This window comes from Osmerus eperlanus, chromosome 12, assembly GCF_963692335.1.
Source record: "Osmerus eperlanus chromosome 12, fOsmEpe2.1, whole genome shotgun sequence".
NCBI lineage: Eukaryota > Metazoa > Chordata > Actinopteri > Osmeriformes > Osmeridae > Osmerus > Osmerus eperlanus.
The window spans coordinates 5,945,930-5,969,482 of record NC_085029.1 but is presented as its reverse complement, the minus strand read 5'-3'; the positions used below and the strand labels follow the sequence as shown (position 1 = coordinate 5,969,482).

The 23,553-nt window shown below is 42.5% G+C and overlaps 1 protein-coding gene across 4 annotated transcripts in view; it reads left to right on the top strand.

Moving 5' to 3' along the window:
* The window catches only part of vti1a (vesicle transport through interaction with t-SNAREs 1A), a 137,492-nt gene extending 115,735 nt beyond the window's left edge, over nt 1-21,757 (top strand). For all 4 annotated transcript variants that reach the window (XM_062475110.1, XM_062475113.1, XM_062475109.1 and 1 more), the window contains one exon: nt 17,091-21,757. In XM_062475110.1, the coding sequence (XP_062331094.1) occupies nt 17,091-17,184 (94 nt within the window). In that variant the 3' untranslated portion in view covers nt 17,185-21,757. The remainder of the gene's footprint in view (nt 1-17,090) is intronic.
* Nucleotides 21,758-23,553: the final 1,796 nt, after the last annotated feature.

Sequence of the window (23,553 nt, the reverse complement as noted above, 5' to 3'; positions counted from 1 at the left end):
CAGCCATGCTTGTGTGGCAGGGGTTGTGATAATTGATAACTGTGAGAACGTTTGAGGGAATGGGGTTTTACACATACCACCCAATACCCTCCCCCCCCCCTCCCCTCTCCACGGTTTAACAACTGGATTCTGTTACTCTTCCTTCACTGGCCTGGTGGTGTGAAATTGGTGTCCTGAATCTCCCTCCGAGCATACTGCCAACAATACTGTGCGTGTCAGTGTTCGGGTGGAGGATGTTGTGTGTGTGAATGTGTCTGTGTACTGTATGCATATGTATGCAATAGGTTCAGTCATCAATTCAGTTTTGAGGGGTGTGTATCGGTGTGTACAGTGCCCCTCCTTATGACACTATACTCACAATAGCAAGTAAACGATACAGGATCTGATGTTTGCTCAGTGGAGGCTGACACCTCAAGTCTAAAAACCTCTCTTTACATACCTCAATGGTAGCAGTGGTAGTAGACGTTTTATGGTGTCAGTTCAGTTGTGTGCCTAAACGCCCCCCAAAAATCTTAACAATACATACCAATTGCTTTCTTCTATGAAAGTGGTCTTGCTCACAGGCACATGTACCCACTTGTTTTAAATCACTCCTGGTTTTGATCATTTAAGTAGACCTATTGTGTTTGCCAACTTCAGTAGCAAAAATAAAGAAGATTTCTCATTGAATAGTAAACAACCACAAGCTCTGAAGTCGCAAGTCACTTGGCTCTTGGCCAGACAGGTAATTTTCTTTCTAGCCAACTCTGGACGGCCGATTTTGCTGATGGCCTGTCTGAGCATTGCTGCCATGGATTACATACCAGGGGCACCATTTTCCTCCCGGAGACAGACAAGCCAAAGGATCTGATTGGCCAGTTGCCAGGGCACGCTCACAAAGGCTCCTTTGACAGCAGGTCAGTTGGTTAACCAAGCAGTCGAGGAAAAAAAAACTAAACTCTTTGCCATTTCCCCACCCATCTTGCTTCTTTCTATTCACCAAAGGGAGGCATCTTTATGTCCAAAAAAGAACTTGGGAAGTGTTGTTTGTAGTCATTTCTGTATTTTTTGGTTTCTTTACTTATTATAATATTAAAAAAAAATGTAGAAGAATCAGAAGGGAGGAAGAGATGAATTAGTGCCTCAGAGGGCCTTTACTCATGTTTGGAATGTGTTGGCTGCTTGTCAACAAACATGGATCTGAGCTTTTGCTTTTAGAGTTCAAGGGTAAGCTTGACCCTATGCTGCATGTTTTATGTGTGGGCCTACATTCACTTGGCTTTGTTGTAACACCCTCAGATGGGTCTCGCATGGTGCTCATTAAAAAATATATTTCATTTTTCTTACAATAATCTTATGGCAGTGTTGATAATTGTTTTTTGTTTTCTTTCCACGTTAATAATGTATTTCTTTTGGAAATGGAGATGGCTCAAGGACATATCCGTGCTCCTTTTGGAGTCTTGTGATGGAGTAACCTAGAATAAGATGGTAACCTAGCGTGATCTTTTCTGTACTGCTTTTCAAAGTTAATGTAGCACAGTGCTGATTCACCCTCTTAGCACTTTACACCAACTGCCAGAAATTGCAGTGGTACATTGTGTCAACTGCGTTGTTTGACACAATTTAACCCATAATCCCAAATCAGAGCTCTCAACCACATTTTTGTAGCGACGATACAACGCAGCTGATAGAATTGCTCTGTAAACGCCACTGTTTTGACGGGCCCCCTTGCTCGTTATATCCTCCCTGTTGGAGAAGAAGTCTGGGACAGCCTTTCTGTTGCTGCTTTGCTTGCACAGATTCTCCCCTGTGTACCCGCCACTTTGCATATGTTTGATCTTTAAATGCTGCATTGTGAACTGACGTGAGGTAGCTCTTCACTGACCTGGGAGGTATTTTCTAGTTTGATCAAGGGACAGCAGTTTTAATGCATTGAAGCACAGGGCCTCCATAAGCACCTGGACTGGGTGGGAGACAGAGGGCAAATACAGCAAGCATCCAGCAGTCGGCCAGTATAGAAGGGTTGATTATTAGAGTGTCTATCGGTCACTGAGGCCAGAGGGGATGCTGCTGACCCTGCATGGATGGTCAGAGTCAGACTTTGTTAATAAAATAGGTTTGACAGGTGCCTTAGTTTGTATTGATAGTAAACAATTTGGTTTTATTAACATATTCTGAACCTTGCATGGTTAGTGCTATTTATAAATACACTATTTTCTTACCACGTGTGAATTTCTCAACAGAAACTAAATGTTTTTTTCTCAATAAACACCTAACCTGGCAGTGTATGATCCTATGGACACGGTATTACCTGTAATCCTCAGCGCTCCTCTCAAACTCCAGTCATCATCCTGCCCCGCCTTCCTTCCTCCCCCAGAGTTTCCTTGGCTGCAGAGGCAGGGGAAGTGCCCCAGTCAGCAAAACCTTGGTTACATCAATGTTGCTGAGATGACCCAATAGATTGCTGACAGGAACACCACATTGAGAAACCAAGAGACAGAGGCAGGAAGAACCAGCACCAGGGCACAAGTTTGTGTTTATACTCTGGGGAACTCCATTCCCCTTTTCAAGGAGTTGCTAGAGCCCTGCTCCAAAGTTGAAGCCAAATCGCTTTCCTGATCAAACCTCATTGAACACCCAATATTGTAAGCCCATCTAACCTCTCTTTGCCCTTCTTCGTCTTTTCCCTTCCTCTCTGTCTATTGCTCGCTCACTCTCTCTCTGTCGTCTCCCCTTCCCATGTCTATCATTCTTCGGGTGGATATTCTTTTACTCTCAGTTCGGAGCAGCAGTGGTCACTGACACACACACACAAACCCCCCCAAAAATTAATTCTGCTATTGTATTAATAATTGATGCTCGTTCCCCCATGAATTTTCTATACGAGTCCTCGGTCAGACTCTGATGTGCTGAATGCACAGGGGTAGCAATGGAAGGCAGATTATCTGAGGGAGGGACTTAACCCATAGTACACAGTCGGTGTCAGGTCTAAACAGTTTGGGAGATGAAGACAGACCATGGCCAACCGGCGTTATTTCCAACGGCATAAACGGTGTGACTGTAATGTTGTGTAACATTGTGTAGCACAGCAGTGAGGTGGACGTGTCTAAGGCATGTCAAACATGCCTCCTTGAACACCATTGTAGTCCATCATTAACATACTGAAAATACCAATTTTCCAGGCATCAGAGTGCAACTACAGATAGTCTCCTTTCTTTTGTTTAAAAGAGGAAGTCCCCCATACAGCCCCAATGGCTCATCAACTTATGTGCCTCACGTCTACTTGACAAGGGTACAAGAGGGAACAAACCCTCTACATAATTGTTTCAGAAGTGGAGGAAAAGATAGTGTAAATTACACAAACAAATGAGTTTATGTAGACACACCCCCACCCTCCTCTATCTTTGTCTCTCTCTACCTCTGTCTCCTTCTATATTTATCTCTGTCTCCATCTATATTTATCTGTGCCTTTATTCTCTCTCTGTCACTCATTCTCCCATAGCAAAGCCGCTCTGACCTAGAGTGGCTGCAGGCCCTGATTTGTAGTGTACAGAACAGAGTCTATTGATTCTAGCCTCCAGGGCACGAAGCAAATGAACTCAGAGCAACAAGTCAATAACTGTTATTGCAACAAATCCGCCGCACTGGTGCCCCCCTCCCACATCCACGCACCCACACACTCTAAAAAAATTTGCGTTGGGGAGGGAAGAATAGAAACAATACCAATCATGAGTTAATCTGTGTCACTCAAAGCTTCTACCCCATTACCCCTCTCCGATCTCTATTATCATTATCCTGCTATCTGTGTGCCCCCTTCCCTCTATCTCTATGACCCTTCTTTTTCTCACTCTCATCCACTCTCTCTTTCTCTGTCTGTGTCTCTTTCTATATATACATATACTGTATATAGTATATATGTATATAACTCTGGAACATTTGAAAGACCGCTGCACCTTTTTCTCACTCAAAAGGAAAATTTGAGTGAGGAACAGAAGGGTAAAATGCGAATTTTAGCCTTTTGTTACCCACTCAAATTGTCCTTCCCAACTCTTTTAAAAATGAAAGAAAAAGCTGCAGTAGTCTCAACATTTTTCCCAGAGCTGTATCTCTCCCTTGCGCTATATCAGTGCTCTCACTTTCTCACAAGAACATTGTTTCTCTCATTCGCTTTTTTCACTCGTTGACTGACTGACATGACTCCTTTTCCCCTCTTTTGTCTCTCTCCCAAACTTTCGCCCCCTCTCTCTATCTAACACTCTCTCTTTCTCTCTTTCTTTCTCTAACAGACACAGTGGCAGTTTAGATTGAAGATGGAAAAGAGGGGAAGCCAGTCTGCAAATTTAATGTAACTGCATTGATTATTTAGACTGACTAAAACCTCTCTTGTAGTGTCAAACGTTGGGTTGGACATTATCCCCCTATTTCCTCCCCACCCCCTTCAAACACACCGGACCTACACACTCCAAACCTTGAGGGCTATGGTTTTCGGATGGCGCAAGGCCGGCAGTAGCACTATTGTAGTACAGGTGACAATTTTGTTGGGCTGGGTGGTTTCTCTCTCACCTGAGCACATTTGTGTGAACGTGGGATGTACAGGCATGCAAACTCCCCTTTTTGAAAACAAAATGGGTCACCTACGTGATTTGTGCAGATCCGATGAGAAAATATTTGGAGGGGGGGGGGGGGTGTTGTGGCCTTGGCCAACACAGCATTTTACCCATGCTTCGCAACTTTACAACTGGCTCTGGAACCAATCGTCACTAATGCCTAAACCACAGCCAATCAGGGGCAAAGTTGGGCGAGGTTTTCTACATTCATCTAGCCTCTTTATTTTGCTCTCAAAGTGCACTAGATTGGTGTGTTTAACTTTAAAATTTAAGAAATGTTCTTCCGGGGGAGCATGCCCCCAGACCCCCCTAGAGGATCGGGCGTTCGCTGTATCATTTACCCCTGACCTGTTTGCATGCCTGGATGTAGGAATGTGAAATTTCCCAGCTCGCCATGACATCACTTGTACCAAAATGGGCATGGTCGAGAGTGTCAGTCAAAATCAAGCGGCACAGTGCTTGTTTGGAGTCCAATGAACAAAATATCGTATACACGTGGTCCACTTGGACACCTTGATGTGGCACATCTCTGCTCCTGGCTGCCCTTGAAGGAAGGACAACAGGATGAGAAAATGCAGTGAACAAATTTCTTCTGCAGACACTCCCTGAATGTTTGTGTCATGCTGATAGACAAATCAATGTTTCTTCTTCATGTCTATTGTATGCAATTACCTTGGCTCAGCATATTATCCTTTTATATAAAAAAATGCATAACTAATCAGAGAGAAGCTCTAGATGGGTCACTGAGAGGATATGGAGACTGATAGGATATGGTACCATACTGTACAGAATCCCCGACTGAGACAATACGCATTCAGTCAATGCTGTCAATGTCCCGAGTTTTAATAGAATATTTAGGTGTATGAAAATTAGCAATCCGTGGTAGGTGTTGAACCTTAGGTTGTGTTCACCTCGCATAGTTAGTCTTTTACATCCTGTTGCTGTTCACACAACACCTGTTTTACTTTCAGGCACCTGACTGGTTATAGGGACCAGCCAAATTAGTAAACTATGCAATTATTTCACCCACATAGTGGATCTGCTGTCATTGACTTCCGAATTGATTGCAAGAGCAAGATACCAAATTATTTTCATTTTATGAGCATTAGACAATTGTGTTAGACTATACACTAGAGCGTTAGAAACAGTAGTACACTGGAGCTGTGAGGTTCTTTGTTCTCAGTCAACCAATAGTTATTTTACATGGACACACCACTCGCACGTCACCACTTTCCTCATTTTCACAAGACACATCTTGATGCAACATGCATACACTGATACAGACTCACACACATACCATGTGCTCACACAAAACTTGTCTGACTCATTCAAATTTCCCTGCCTGCCGGCCACACTGGCACAGTGGATCAGTGACCTGAAGGTCGTGAGGTCAATGTTAAGGCTGGGCTTGCAGCCCTGCAGCATATTGACATGACCTTTGACCTTATTTCTCGCGTAGGCATATTTCCATACCAAAATGAACTCCTTCTCACCTTTGCCATGTGAACATATACAGACTTTTACTAAGTACTCTAACTATGTAAACATAAGATGACAAAAGAAACCCAAATTGAGCACCCAACCATTTTTGTTAGTGGCTATGGGCACCTTTTTTTTAAGCAGTCGGAATTAGATGTATATATTTACATTACATTTTACATTTATGCATTTAGCAGACTATTTTATCCAAAGCGACTTCCAAGAGAGAGCTTTACAAAAGAGCATAGGTCACTGATCATAACGAGATAGCCCCAAACATTGCGAGCAGCCAAAACACGAAGCATACATTGTGAAAAACCATGTATATGGAAGGCTTCTCTTTTTTCTGAAAGAACTAGATTGAAAGAACCATTCTGCTAATAGTCCTGGCATTGCTTCCACAGGTTGAGGAACAGCCTGTAAAGTGTCTTCCATATATCCCCACCACCACCACCCCCTCATCTCCCAAACCACTCCACAACTCTTGTGCTTTGCCGTGGCAAGGACGGTCGAGGTATTGTACCGCCTGGCAGTACTGTTACCACTCTTTCATACCTGATTGAAGTGACAGTAACATGAAGCCATTGGGTGTTTTTTACACTTTATTTACTTGTACTTGTTTTCCACTTTGTGGAGCATGCATTGTCTGTGTACCACGTATCGACATACAAGTGCTTTCAATAAGGTTAACTTCTGTAGGGAACATTGCTTGTCTGCTTTCGCAATATCACTTGCTGTGTTAACAGATCTGTTGACAATGCCAGTGACACCAGACTGTTACAGTCTTTTGTTTATGGCTATTGCAGAAGTGACAGGTGACCAGCGAACATACCTGTAAGGATTTTGAAGAATTATATACATTGTATGAGAGACATTATAGAAAAGGCTTTCCTATCCTCTAACTGATTCTGTCGATGCGCTTGAGAGAAAGAGCAATACATCAAAATCATCTTGGATACTCAGGATGCTGAAAGAAGCCTCAGGGAGTTTGAAACTAATATTTTGAGACTTTTCTTTTAAAACTCCAAACAAACACAAAAGCAGCCTCCATGCCGTTTAATAAAAAGATGCAGACATAAACAAAAATGGCCTAGTTACCTATCTGTAGCCTCAATTACTTTTAGGCAGTTTCTTTCTAATTTGAATTAAGAATAATTATGGATCAGTAAAATAAGTTAGCTTGCCATGAAGCCAATGTGAAATTCTGTGTTGTTTGTGAAAGATAATTTTCGATACTCTAGTAGTCAGTGAGCAATGGACTTGCACCCAACTTTTGGTTGGTATCAAATTATCATCCTGGTTAAGTTCACTGCCTGTAGCATTGTCAAAGCATGTTAAGAACAATCAGAGTATATTTTAGGGAAAGCAGTTCTACAACTTTTTGTTGTTGTTAAGATGATTAGTATGTTCATGAAAGAATTGAACACATATCGTTGTGAAATGTCTAGCTTTCTTTTCTCTCTGTCTCTCTGTGTGCCAGGTATTGTGTGACAGAAACACAGCACGTAGGCGTCATAACCAGTCCCCCGGGTCTGCCCTCCACTCCCATAGCATCCCAGCTCAGCTTCTCTTTTTGTCACTCCCACCCACCCCATGCTTGGTGAAAGCGAGCGGCCAGTGCACAAAAATGATTCATGTCCTTTAATGAGATTTCAATGCTGAACAAACAATAAAAATGTATGTGCATCATAGTTTTCGAGGCCTATGGTTCTGCGGCTCGTGTTACGTCCTTTTTAGCGAGGCCGGTAACAAGATCCGCAGCTGGCCCAGGCTCTTGGAATGTGGTCGAGAGTTTTTTGTGTTCAGAAATCTTAGCAGCGAGGCTAAATTGTAAGGAAAGTAATTTATTGGAAGCGTAGGAGACAGCATGCTATTCAACGTCAACCTGGAGGCTGCTGTGGTTCCCTCCCTCTGCTACGGTCACCTTTCTGTCACAACGAACTTCTATTGTAGGAGGAGTCAGGCACTTGAGGTACCCTGCAGGAAGATTGTTTTTCCAGTTAGGGTCCAATTCACTCTCATCTCATTACCTATAATCCCATGTCCTTGGAATTTTGAACCTCACTGAAACATTGTTCAGATTTGTGTCCTTTGTGTCCAAAATTGTCTCTGATATTTGTTCCATCCTACATTCTTCGACATCAAATCAAGTTTCCCTTTGGTAATATTTCCTACACGGAAGGGGCAGGAAAAGAGACTTATCCATCCTTCACTCGCTTGTTGGGGAGAGAAAATAAGGGGAGAAACAAGGGGTGTAAAGGATGTAAAGAGTAAGGCAGGGCGAGAGAGAGGTAAGTAAGGAGGGAGAGGAATAATCAAGAGAGAGAACAAGGTAAATGGGGCGATGGAGGGGACTGAAGTAAGGGAGAGGGAAAAGGTACGAGACACAGGAGGGGGAGAGAGCTACCGGGCTGGCTGGCTGCCATGGAGGAGAGTGATCCGGGTATCTATAAAAATAAGACAAAATCTCAGAAAGCCACCGGTACACATCACATCGGGGGTAGGATTCTGCAGCTGCCTAAAAACGCTCCAGGCAAAGTTATAAAAAATACCAGAAAGAGTTGAAAACAAGGTATTCTCTCCATCCATTCATCCAGCCCCCCACCCCACCTTTCATATTTATTTTTTATTTATTTTTATTTTTAACATTTTTATAAACACAAATGCACAGCATACACGCTTAAACCCCTGCTCTTCCCTTTGTCTATGTTCCTCTTTTCCCCCTCCATCTCCCCTTCTCCCAATATCCTCTCCTCTCTCCCTCCTTACCCCATCCTGATCTCCCTCCCTCTGCCCTCCAACACATCTTACAGGAGATGTCCAAGCTAACCTGCTGCTGGCCAGGATTGTGAGCTGACAAATAAAAGATTTATGAACTTTTAGAGGCCTGGTTCTGCTCTTATGAGTCTAGGCAAAGCTAGTAAAAAAAGAAAAATAGGATGGGCCCTGATATTGTACCTAAAATAACTCACTTTTCTCTGTCATGCATTGTGTTGTGTTTACCAATGTACTGAATAGATCACAAACAGCTTTTGGGGAAATACAGTTGAAACTTGAATGAAGCATGGGGATTAGGACTGCAGCACTGACAGGTGTCCAATCAGTTGGAAAGACATTCCTTACAATATAGACACAAGATACAACATGAAGTTTTGTATAATCATATTACAGTAACTTAGGGTAACTTTTTTGTTTGTTGATAATTTCATTTAGTTTTGTCTTATTTTTTCACTCAGATTCTTTGATGTTGACACTGGTTGATTGCACAGTAATTAAGAGAATAAACCCTGTGCACATACATGCATGGTCCATAGAGAAATGCCTGCCTGCATCATATTCATACCAAAGTACTTGGTGTACTAGTCAGGATTAGATTTTTATTTCAATAATTCACTCATCCAAGGTGAACGGTCCCCAGAGAAGAAGATCACGCCTTGCTAGTCCCTGGCCAAAATAAGTTGTGAAGTGCTGATCCCCAACCCTATTCAGGTCCAAAAGAAAGTTGCTCAGTTCATAAACAGTCCCTTACAGAGCGGTTTTATAGTTTTTAAACAAATATTTAATGGTTCTTGCAGTATTTGCAATTTTTGCATAAAATTCATTCAGCAAAGGCTTTTCTCCAAAGCGAATTACAGATGATGCATGTAGAAAGTACATCTGAAAACTAGAGAGGGTACAATTTCTGGGGAAATTGTAGGGTGTGCTTGCTTGCGTCGGTTGCACAGGGGTCCGTTTTTGAATGACATTTTTAAACTGATATTTCTGTATATTTTATATAAAAATGCATACTTATTATTTATAAAGATTACATAGATTTAAAAGCATTTTTTTTTTTGCTGCTCATTTACAACTGAAAATACGAGTGAAGTGTAGAATGAAATAGATCTTCTCATTGCCCCTGCAAAAGGCATCCTCATCGTTGAATCAAAACGAATAAATTTGTCAGACCGGTGTAAAAATTGACCTAATCTCTATGACGTAAACGTCCTTTTAAGTTTTTCCCTTCTCCTGATATTTTAAGGCATTTAGCCTACTCATATTGCATTCATTCATGAATAAAGAACCCCCTTTGAAGATTATTCTACGACGTTACCGGCAGTAGAAGATTGAATCGCGATTCAAACAGTACGATCTTCTAACTGAAAATATGCCCCCAAAAACGTAAATAAGCTTGACATTTATTTAGTGGAAAATCGCTTTCATAAAAAGCTCACTGGTAGCGATCATTGTCAGTAACAACGCAAAGTGCGATATAGCCCTGTGTGGAGAAGCTGCCCCGTTAAATTGTACTACTACAGTACAGTAGACTACTGCTGTGTTCGTCTTGGTAGCGATTGCGTTGGTTGAATTGGATTTAACGTTCCGTTGTACGGTTTAGGCTGAAATGAATTATTTTCATGAACAGATTGACAAAGTTTAGGCTGTGGCAATGAAGTTAAGGTTAGCAGTTAGATAGACTTTTGATTTAAGTAAGGGGAGTGCCGAACATGTTCTGTCGCCGTTTGACTTCCTACAGCTGTGTAGATGTTTTTGTAGTGTCTCGCGTAGGCTACAGCGTTGCAGTGAGCAACACTGGTTTGAAACCACAGGTAATGATAATTTCACCCACAAATCGTTTACTTGTAATGTAATGTCATAATAAATCCTACAACGAAAATGTATTTGTGAGGGATGTTTATTTTAAAGATTGAAAACAGATGCATCATAGACCACTGTAGTATGTGTTGCCCGGGCAACAGAGGCTAATGTCATGATGCTAATGCTTCAGTGAAATAGTACACTACCGTTTCCAAAAGTATATGTGGGCCTACTTCCTTAATAATATCAGCTAATATTGTACATTACATTTCATAATTGTGTTTCACATCACAAAGTAAAATGAGAAAATAGTTATCACCCTGGCCTCTTTGCTTGTGGCGTTCCTGCAGCTGCCTTGCAGTAAAGCTATAGTTAGCCTAGCTATCCCCCAAGTTAACAGACGTGAAACGAATGTTCTGCTACAGGTAGTCACGCGTGTTTTCGTGACGTTAGTAACGTCAGTGACTGTGGCTAGCAAATTAGCCACCGTTAGCTTCACTTTTCACCACAAAAACGCAATTTCTACTTAAACCATGCAACGGAACGTAAATAAAAATACAACCAACGCAATCGCTACCAAGACGAACCTTTTGACACCGCCGTTGTGTATGTAGTCCAAATATTGACTGATCCTTAGGGGGGCGAAAATAAACAATAATAAATAATAAATATATATGTGAGAGAACAAAGGTTGTGCCCTTGCCGAAGGCAAAGCACACCCAATTAAGGGTCAGAGGTGCATAGTTCTAAAAGTATTTCAGTGGTCGGAGTCAAGAAACGGTTTGTATTTAACAGTCACAGTGCAAAATTATCACATCTCAGCTACTTTTGTGTATGGTTGTGTATACTGTATTATATGAAATTGTACGACTCTTTTCAAAAAGCTTTTTTTGCTCAAACTCAATTCACTGCTCTTCCATAACCCCATTTACAAAGACTGCTTTGACTTGTGGGCATGTGTGTGTGCTCAGTAGAGGGTGTGCAGGCACCATAATAAAACATTTATTTGTATTAGTTTATGATCACAAGAGCACGTGTTAGTCACGGCTTGGGCCCCCCAGCTTTGCAGTGCTGTGTCCATCACTCAAACCATTTGTGAACACATTGATCGTTCTGGCGCACCTCCCTCTCTCTTTTACTCCCTCATTTCCCCTCCCTCGTTCCTTTAGTTTCTCCTCCTCTACCTCTCTCCCGTGCTGCATATTCCCAGGATTTAGAGGAAAGAGACCCATAACGGGTCAGACAGCGATTGATTTTTGTTTTATTGGCCTAGTAGTAGAAAGAGGGGGGTGGGGGGAAAAGGGGGGCTGTGGGAGCAGGTTGGTTTTTTGAGGTCTGTGTGCATGTGTTCATGTTTGTGTGTCTGTCCACCCCAGAAACCATCATAAAGTGTGTGTTTGTGCATGTGTTCTCCCTTGAAGGCGGAGGGGGTGTTAGGGCACTCAGGGGTTCGAGCGCAAGGGGGCTGGACCCCCACCATGTACACACACGCACACAGACACAACATAGAGGTGTATCCCTGGCCTCATTAGGTCTGGTAATAAGGGTGCACTGCAAAAAAAACACTGAGGGAGAGGAAAGACGGAGAGGGAGAAGGAGAGAAAAAAGCTAGAGATTTTAAATTTTAATAACACTGGTACGATTTTGTAAATCTTTCCTGACAGAAAAGTCCTCATTATTTTCATCTGTCTCTGAGGAGGCTCTCCTCCAGCTCTCCTTCCCCGGGTAAATGGACTCTTCGAGGGTTTTTGCTCTTCTTTTTTTGTCTCTCTTTTTCTCTCTCTCCCTCCCTCCCTCTCCCTCCCTCTGTCTCTCCCTCTATCTCTGTCTTGTTTCTTCCTCTCTTCACTTTTTCCTGCACTCTCACAATTTCGATCTATTTATGTATCTTACCTCTATCACATATATGCCAAATGTGTATCAATGTGTGTGTGTGTGTGTGTGTTTGGGGGGAGGTAGAATGACAAAGAAGGAAAAAGATTGAAGGGGGGGGATCACAGCAGGCCTCTTGAGAAGGTGCAGCAAAAGGTGAAGCTTATCCCAAGCCTTCAGGAACCACTCACTCCTTCCCCTCATTCACCCCGCCCCTCCTATTCTTTCTCTCATGTCAAGTGTCAAGCACAGAGGATGGATCCGGTTTGATAAGTTCTGTTCTGTCTGGCAAGGTTGTCAAAGGCGGGATCTACCGTATGCTGGAAGATATCATGTTTTTTCTCTGGTCCAGGTTCCGTTTGTAAGCTTGATTCAGATTTAAATGTCACTGTTGAACTTTGCACGTTTTAATGAACACAGGCAGTGAGTGTTCCTGGCTGAGATGCTGATAGGAATCACTTTCTAGAACTAAGTAGGATATACACTGTCTATGAGGTATTTTGTATCAAATCAACAAATAATAATTTTCGAATTAAGTAACTGGATGATGAAAAACAAGAATATCACGACTTATTTTCTGACCCGAGATCTGTTTAAAATGTCCGAGACGTTGATTAGAGATGGATTTCTAATGTTCCTGCAATTACTGTGAACATTGCGTGAGTGACCACTTTTTGGTGACTTTGTTGTTGTTGTTTTACAGTATTTTCCTTTCTTACTTCTGCCTTACTCTGTCCCTCTCACTCTCTTTTCATTTGCCCTCTGTCTTTGGGGGTGGGGTGTGTATGGATGGGTGGGTTGTGTGTGTGGGGGACAGGGGGCTGTCGGGGGGAGGGGAGGGGATAACACACATCAGCGGCTGTTGGAGGAGGGCAGGGATAACACTTTTTTTGCGTGTCACAGACACTGTTCCTTAAATGGATTTCAGTGTGGCTCAAGTGAATTATGATGCTGGACTTAATCTCTGTCCCCTCCTTTCCATTTTTGTGGGGTGTTCTCCTCAACCCCCATTTCCTCGAGCAAGCACAGGTTTGGAGGACAGTTTTCTGTGTGTGTGTGCGTGCGTGTGAGTGTGTTTGTGTGTGTTTTTTCCCCTGTATAAATGTTGTATATGTTTTGGTCCTCTCTTTTTGTTGAGGGTATTGTTATTTGAGGCCTTAAGCGAAGGGATATTTCCCACACAGTACCCAAGTTAACCAACTAAAAAAGGTGAATTCTCTCAATTGAACCTACAGCTACTGTACCCTAGAAGAACCACTACGCTACTAAATCTGTGTTTCCTTTATTGGGTGTGCTCAAGCCTTCGGCGAGAGCACAACCTTTGTTCTCTCACATATATATTATTATTATTATTATTATTTCTTTTTGCCCCCCTAAAACTCAGTCAATATTTGGCCTACATAGACAACGTAGGTGTCAAAAGTTTCGTCTTGGTAGCGATTGAGTTGCTTCTATTGGAATTTACGTTCCGTTGTATGGTTTAAGTGGAAATTAAGTTTTTGTGGCGAAAAGTGAAGCTAACGGTGGCTAATTTGCTAGCCACAGTCACTGACGTTACTAACGTCACTACGTCACTAACGTCACGAAAACACGCGTGACTACCTTTGGCAGAACATTCGTTTCGCATCTGTTAACTTGGGAGATAGCTAGGCTAACTATAGCTTTACTGCAAGGCAGCTGCAGAAACGCCACAAGCAAAGAGGCCAGGGTGATAACTATTTATTACTTTGTGATATGACACACAATTGTGATGTGTAATGTACAGTATAAGCTGATATTATTAAGGAAGTACATCTACTTTCGGAAACAGTAGTCTACTATTTCACTGACGTATTAGCATCATGACATTAGCCTGTGTTGCCCGGGCAACACATACTACAGTAGTCTATGATGTAGCGTTATCTGTTTTCAATCGTTAAAATAAACATTCCTCACATATATATTTTCGTTGTAGGATTTATTCTGACATTAGTAAACGATTTGTTGGTGAAATTACCATTACCTGTGGTTTCAAACCAGTGTTGCTCACTGCAACGCTGTAGCCTACGCGAGACACACTACAAAAACATCTACAGTACACAGCTGTTTAGGAAATCAAACGGCGACAGAACATGTTCGGCACTCCCCTTACTTAAATCAAAAGTCTCTGACCACTAACCTGAACTTCATTGCCACAGCCTAAACTTTGTCAATCTGTTCATGAAAATAATTAATTTCAGCCTAAACCTTACAACGGAACGTTAAATCGAATTCAACCAACGCAATCGCTACCAAGACGAACACAGTAGTCTAGTACTGTACCGTAGTAGAATTTACCGGGGCAGCTTCTCCACACAGGGCTATATCGCATTTTGCGTTGTTACTGACAATGATCGCTACCAGTGAGCTTTTTATGAATGAGCGATTTTCCACTAAATAAATGTCAAGCTTATTTACGTTTTTGAGGGCATTTTTTCAGTTAGCAGATGGTAATGTTTGAATCGCGATTCCATCTTCTACTGCCGGTAACGTCGTAGAATAATCTTCAAAGGGGGTTCTTTATTCATGAATGAATGCAATATGAGTAGGCTAAATGCCTGAAAATATCATGAGAAGGGAAAACTTAAAAGGACGTTTAAGTCATAGAGATTAGGTAAATTTTTACACCGGTCTGCCAAATGTATTCGTTGATTCAGCTATGAGGCTGCCTCTTGCAGGGGAAATGAGAAGACATCATATTTCATTCTACACTTAACTCGTATTTTGAGTTGTAAATGAGCAGCAAAAAAAAGATGCTTTTAAATCTATGTAATCTTTACAAATAATAAGTAGGCCCTATGCATTTTTAGATAAAATATACAGAAATATCAGTTGTAAAAATGTCATTAAAAAACGGACCCCTTTGCAACCGACGCAAGCAAGCACACCCTACAATTTCCCCAGAAATTGTACCCTCTCTAGTTAGTATTGCCTTAGATCACTTTTCTGACAAGACTAAGTCTTTGTCAGATACATAAACACCCACACCCACATACATGCTCTGCCTCCTCCTTCCACTGCTGTAAAAATCACTAACAGCACCCCATCCCCCTCCAAAACAACACACACATACATGCTAGGGACTCCATTGGGCTTTGGTGGGTAAATAATCATGCTAAATAATGAATGGCAATTAAAGGGTGACATGGGGGAGATGCGGCCTTGCTAAACACGTTCTGATTAATGTTCTCCAAGCTTTACTCTTGCCATCGCCTCTGCATTATGCAAACGCCGAGGTGCCATCGCCCAATTGGGAGCGGGCTCCCTCGCCAGCGAAGCAGACTCGCCATTTCTTTGAGCGCCGCCATCTGATAAACACAGTGGATTCTGGGAGCATGTCAGAGCTACGCAGCTATGTCATAAACATCTCAACCCACTGACGTATAGGCCTGCTAATGTATAACAATGTGTACGCTCGCTTGCGTCTGAAGTACATACCGACGGAGGAAACGTCACACTCAGAAAGGCAGCAGAGCTTTGCTCAAAGTCAACATACTCAAACACAGAATGTAAATGCAACACATACAAGCAGTCTTGATACAAGCATTTCACCGGCACTCAGTGTTCAGCGTGCTGACTCAGTCTTTCAGTGCTGAGCCGTTTACAGGCAGAGGGGGGTAGCCTCCATCCTAGGGGCCCCTGATTCTGAGTGTCAGCGTGGGGCTCCCTGCGGCCCGGTCTTGGCCACTGTGGTGGAGCAAGGCTGGTTACGACAGCCCCACAATAACAATACTAGCGGCTGCATATATGGGGCACGTAGGGTAGGGGCATAAAAGGGTGTAAGAGGCGATGGGGAGGGGGGTGAGGGAGCATGCAGTCCCAGAGTTGTAGCTCCACAGCCCCAATGATGAATGGTTGAAGCATGGGCTATTCATCTCCTGCTTAGAGCAGTGGACACTGCCCCCCTCCACCACCCTTCACCCTTCACCACCACCACCACCCAGCCCTCCACATGTCAGCAAATGTGATAATTCTGCCATTTGTCAGAAGCAGTGGACGGTGGGGTGCCAGAGTATGGGGGAGGTGGGGTTTAGGTGTGTTCGGGCAGACAGACTCCAGAGACCAGCGCTGGAGCTAAATGTACACATATACACACACACAAACTGTACTAGTGTACATACTGGTCTTGAACTGTAGCCTCCACTTATGCTTTCTTAATCTTTCTCATCACTAATAAATCCATGTATATAATGTTAAAATGTTTCTCTAACTCTCTCTGTCTGTCCTTCACTCACTTTTGTGTAAGTTAAACGCTTAGGTTTGTTTGGACTCAGTTTGTGTCTTTCAAATGTTTACATCCTACTGTCTTTGCATGTGTGTGAGACAAAACCAAATATCTTTGTATATAGTTCCCATGGTATCCATTAAACATGATAACCTCAGAGTTAAGAGTTGGACATTTGTGTTGAGCATAAATACATGAATATTTCTTGGTGTATTTTACATGTCTCTCTGGATACAAATTTACGACTGTGAACTCTGGCTAACCCTCCCTCTCTGTCTCCCCCTCTGTCTTATATTTCTTTCTCTTCTTTTTCTCCCTCTTTCTTTCCATAGGATCATCCAGAACCGTATCCTGGTCTTCATCCTTGGTGCCATCATCCTCCTCACCATCATTCTGGCCATCTATTTCAATCTGCGAGGCCACTGATCTCAAAACACTCACACACACCCTCACACACTCATACACACCTTCACACAAACACTTGTGATTAATAGCGACAAAAAGCGTTGCTCCAGCGTAATTAGGACAAATGGCTACCATGAATCACTCTTTCCAGGGCCTGACAGGGCTCTTTCTCTCTCTCTTCTTTCTTTCTTTCTTTTTGCTTCTTTCTCTTCTTTCTTTTTTCTCCACTCATTTTCCCTCTCTTACTCTCTTGCTCCTTTGTTTTGTCTCTCCATCTTCTTTCTTTTCTACTTTTAAAGGAGGCACGTGGGGCATACTGACCCTTAGTTTTATTTTGTATATACATATTTTTATGAAAGTTGAAACGATTCACCATTGTCATTCAATGTTCCATGGGGTCAGACTGTCCCGGGTTAGAAGACCTATGGGAATGCAGAACGTATAGCTGTTGTTTATTTGGTACATCCAAATCTGATGTAATATCTGTGCAGTCATGTGTGTATAAAAAACGTGCTTGCTTAGAACATGTATATGTGTGTGTGTTGCATTGTCTGAAAGCGTGTGCGGAAAACATTCTCTATCAACTTTTTTTGCATCTATGTAGGCGACATCTGTTTACTTTCCATAGATGGCCTATAGACACGGGAACCTATATTATGTTATAATTCAGACTCAAGCTCCAGGCATGAAGCACATTGCTACCAACTTTATAAAACCAAGCCACCCATGTTTTACAGCACAAAGGACAGTGCCTTGATACAAAAGGAGAATGAGTTGGCAGTCAGTAATTTTTTTATTCTTTTTCTACTTAACTAAAGTGATTTAAGTTTTCATCCTCCATGTATATGATATAAACATAATTGATCGGTAAGAACTAGCTGTTGCAATCCTAATCATCACATCTTTTCTCGGGTTGCAGACATATGATGACTTTTGTCTTTTTCTTTTTTTTACATCAAATTATTGACGTCAAGAGTATACAAATAACAAAATAACAAATAACTCACATAGATTTAAAGCAAAGTACATGAGGTTTACTTCAAGTTGAGTTACTAAAACTACAACCCTCCTGAGATGTTATGTTTTTTTAAAAGCCCCAACCCTTTGCCCCCTTTGCTCCACTGTCCACACAATGAATGGGATTTCAATATTCTCCAATTCCCTGTCTTCTGAAATAGATTCTCAATTCATTGTTAGCAATATACTGTACTAACTGGCAAATCAGCATATGATGTGTTTTCTTTACACATTATTGTTAATTTGGTTACTATTTATTTATGTACATGTTTGAGAAATTATTGCTTTTTTATTTTTATTAGAGAGTCTGTGATAGTGGTGTATATTTAGAGAGAATTGTGGGTATTCTAAACTTAACTGAATGCAGACCAGTTATATTTTGTCTTGGAGATCATTGGATACATAATTTGTACCAGGACCATGTTTTTTATCAACATAGAACTGTTCTGTTTTTCAGTCATAGTATTGGTATTTATTTGGAGTTTGGATTTGTAAAATACTGAAAGACTTAACGTTGACATGTTGCATGTGTGTTTTAAACGTTTAATTCTTATTTTAAGTTCTTTATTAAAATGGGGAGAAAGCAATTCTAGGTGATTATGGTGCAGAGTTCCCTTCAACTCAGTACATAAGAGAGCACACACATAACACACATACATTCTCAGCTACACTTTTCATCTCCCCTTAGCCCCATCCACATAGACACATACATGCCCACATAGAGGAACATCATGTTATCTGTCCTCCAACTCCTGGCCCAAGTCTGGCCCAGACAACCTCTTTCTCATCTCCCTCTGTCCGTTTGTCGGTCTACACAGCAGCAGGACGATTAGCTATTCCGTGTCAGAGCTGGGTGGGATCATCTTATTTTGGAGGCTCAGGGTCCCTGCGGGAGGGCCCTCCGCTCCACGGCCAGTCGGCAGAACCACCAGCAGCACAGCGCACCGCTTCAAAGACCCGAATTAATAGGCAGCAAAATAGTGTGCCACGACTTTACTATGTGGGGGGCTCATCATTAAGTTGGGGTGTAATGAATGAGAGGGTGAGAGAAAGAGACATCATCTTGGAAAAGGAAGGAGTAAAGTAAATTACCTGACAGTTCAACAAATTTCATCTTATAATGACACCTGCGATTGGTTTTCAACCATATGCTGTTACCCGAGTTTGCATGTGCGAATGTACGTGCACGGAATTGTGGGAGCTTCTAGCATAGATAGGCAGGATGTTGGTACGTAGTTTGGCGTGCATGCGCTCGCTTGTTGGCTTAAATATCTTTGTGTGGGAGTGCGTATTACAGTATCTACCTGTGTACTGGTATGTGTGTACCTACCCCCTTCCCCCCCCCCTTCACCAGCACCATCCTTCTATCCGTCTCACTCTCCTTCTTTCTTCCTCTCTCTATCTCTCTCTCTCTCTATACCTGCTTTTCCTCCACTCACTCTCCCCCTTCCTCCTTTTCTCTCAATTTCTCCTGCTCCCCCCACTCCCAGCCTGTCAGATGAGCCAAGTTGCAGCGCCGGTGGAAGGCAGCGTGGCTGCGCCTCTATTTGAAGTTGTAATGGTGTCAAAAAGTCAGGGTTGACTGACAGCCGTCAGTCCCACAGGGCCTCATTAAACCAGACCCACTTGACAAGGAAATAATTGAGCATCGGCGACAACTCGGGGAGCCCGTTTTTAGATGTATTTATTTTCTTTCATTATTAGTGCTGGCTATTATGTTCATTAAGAAATGGCATTAAACAACTTTCTTTCTTTCTTTTTTTTATAGAAGAGGGAGGAGGGTATGTGGGAGGGAGGTGGGGGGAAGGAAATAACGATTTGTTTAGAGACTCCTTTTTTATTATTTAAACAGGAGGCCCTGTCATGTGATACCTTGGCAGACGCAGAGGATCATCTGCCAGCTCTCTCTTTCTCTCTCTCTCTATGTCTCTCCATCTTTTGGTTTTTCAACGTATCCCTTTCTTTTCTTCTGCCTCTTCTCTCCCCCTCCACACTCCTATCCGCACTTTTCTCTCCTTCTTTCCCCCCTCCCTTGGAGCAGCGGGTGCCTTTGGAATATGAAATAGATTATTCATTACCCCCTCCTCTCTTTGTGACTGATTTGGTTTTCGATGAGCATCTTGCCGCAGAAAGAGAAAGATGAAACTTGTCAAAAATAGGTTATATCTTATTCCAAGGGGCAACAATAGTAGCAGGTACAGACACTTTTTAATATTTAATTAAGCTGGATGTTAACCCTAATTAGGTGAAAGTGCATGCTTCACATAGAAAAAAATAAAACATGGGGGATGGTAGGAACAAGCAGGAGGGGGTAATCTCATTCAATGTCTTAAACAGATTTCAAAGCTTTCACTATTTCCCATTTACTAGAAAGTAAGTTAGTCTTTGGGGGTCCCTTTCCACTGTCGTATGATCATTGACAGTGTGAGGTGTCCTATCCAGGGTTAAAGCTCTTTCAAGAGCTATATCTATAGCTATATCCCACGGTGGTTTGGAATGTGTATATCGCTGAATGTGTTTGTCACTTAAACAATCCTGTATGTTTACAATACAGATCATATCTTTGCAACCTCAGCAGAGATGACATCACACTGTAGTATTTAACACACTTAGTGAAAGGCTTTCTGGTGATAGCGTCCTAGACACTTCTAACACCAGAAAGAGGGACAAATCCCTGACTATCCCAGATGGAAGGGGGAGAAAACGCCTTTCAGCACAAAGTCCGGGAGTTTGTCAGACGTTTAGGTGAACAGGGATTGTGACAGGCGCAGTAGGGATGTCTCTCCATCTGAAAAGGTGTCTCTAAAGCGGGATAAACAATTCTGTCTGGGAGATCTCGATGGGAGGCATCTGTTTCATCTCAGAGAGAGTCAGGCCACCTTGCTTGGCCCTCGGGTCCCGCCTCTGGAGGCCCACAGTGAACTAGCTAGGGGAGTCATCCACAATGACACTGTTTGACTAAAGGGATGAATCTGCATCTCTGTTTGACCATGCACATGCGCGCCCACACACACACATATCCATCACAACTGTCACACATGTGCAATCCCCCCCCCCCCTGTCACCCTCTACTCATTAGCTTGTTCTCTGTTTTTACATGCCACCAGTCCAAGTAGAATGGATTTCTTTCTCTTCCTTTCTTGTCTTCTCTAGATACCATCAACGCTGTTGTTTGTTTTAACTGAGTTTGGGCTTACAAAGACATTACAATGTTTCCATTATCTGTGCGTGTCACAAAGCTAAAGCTGTGTGTGTGCGTGCGCTTGTGTTTGTGTGCTTGCGTGTGTGTGTGTGTGCGTGCGTGTGTAGTGAAGTGATTGAGCTGAGATGGTCAGTGCAATGAAGGGCACTCCTGTTCAAATATATGTGTGAATAATATGTGTATCGGTGTGTCCACCCCTGCTGCACGTTCTAGGTTTAATGATCAGAAAATTATGTGCTCCATAGTTGCAACAAACACACTATGCTGCATCCACAACTTTTTGGTAGAGCAGTTTGGTAAATTTGTAATCTGTCAACATGTAGAATGCTTATGTGTGGTTAACATAGTCATTAAAGCAGTATTGCATTTCAACAATAACAAAGTATCCCTGTCATAAATCCTACTTCTCTCCTGGTCCATGCTGGAAGAAAAAAAATGGAACCTGACTCTTCAGGAAGATAAATGGATAAAAAACAAAAGTTTACATTTCACCCACAGCAAGATCTCAGTCAAATCCAATCATGGCTTTTCCTGCACTCTGTCTGTTGTCAGTGCACACCTAGACTTCCTCAAAGAACTATGGTCATGTACAAGCAAACTATATAATACAATATGAGCACACAAAGTCCAGGTCAGACCCAGACTGTGCCAGACTAAACTACTGATACCCCCTCCTCCCCTCCTTCATCTCTCCCTCCTTCAATCTCCCTCTCCTTTTCTTTCTCACCACTCTCCCTGTAGAATACTGGCATAGCCTTTGAGCTAAAATTAACGTTTTACCACTACAAAGGAATACAGTTGTAACCAGCTTTTCTATTTGCATGATAATGGAGACTTGATATAATAGACAATAGGCAATGTTTAAGCCTTGTAAATGTTTGTGTACTGTTAACCTTGTAATTGTATATATTTTTATCTATAGTGTGAATATTGTGTAAGTATTTATTTCTGTAATATTAAGAAATTGATTTTACCCCCTTTAAAATCTACAATAAGGTTATCATGACAATTAATTGTGTTTTGTCTTTTTAGATTAATTCTAACAGTGCAGTTGTGTACTGTAGTGCAGTCACTGTTGGCGGTTCCCATTCTTGGTGAATGCTAGTGCAGTGCCCGTTCCCGCAAGATCCATGGCTCCATCCCTTAGTGCAGGTCAACATTATGACAAACACGTTTAGATATTTATTGCGCAAACCGCAAATCCCAAAAACTTTACATTAGACATTGCACGTCCTTGGGTCCTGATCAGTACACCTCAAACTTTATACAGTGCCCGGTACTCAAGATAATCGAGCCACACACAGATTCCTGCCTGTATAGATAGATGTTCAGTGGTCAGTACTGAGACCTGTCTTCCATTATAAAATGGTTCAAGAAAGAAGACAAATCAAGAAGAAAAGAGATTGGAGCCAGGTTGCCTGCAAGGCACACTAGGCCCAACCATGGAGCTTTCTTCCAGTTCCATGGCCTATACAGTAATTTACTTTGCATACTGTGTCTTACCAGACACGATTCTAAATTTCCAACTGGGAGGCATCAGTGGAGAAATCACTGTCTTCAAAAGACGGTCTGCCAGTCATGTTCCCCCCGTAGCTGGAGATCTGAGCGAGCGGTGATAACCTGCGACATCTCTCTGGAAAAAATGGGGAGTCGATCAGCTTTGATGGAGCACATCCACCATGACAGGCTACTGAAGAGCTTGCTAATGAACTGGGGGGTTGTGTGTGTGTGTTGGGGGGGGATCTTCGCTTAGCATGGCAGCGACACAGAGGATGTCAGAAAAGCGGGCGAAGGGGTGTGGATGAATTTGGGGGGGCAGTAGGTAGGAAAGGGAAGTGGATGTTTTCAGTGTGACCCTGAACAGCACCCCACCCCTCAATCCTCACACACACCAAAAACGTATAGATGGACAGACTGATTAATTGTTGGGTGAGAGAGAAACACCGGTGCAAATTGTAAAATGGTATTGTGCTTGCGTTATGTGTGGAAAGGCCATCGTCACCCACAGCCCCCTCCCACTTCTCCTTATCCCCCTCTGTGTTACCTCAGACAGGGGAGGAGGTTGTTAAATATTCATGAAAAGGGGTGTTGGTTCGCAAAGGGGGGTCCTGCCAGGTTAGCATGTGGGGTCAATTGAATGGGGAGTTCAAAGGTTACATAAATCTGTATGA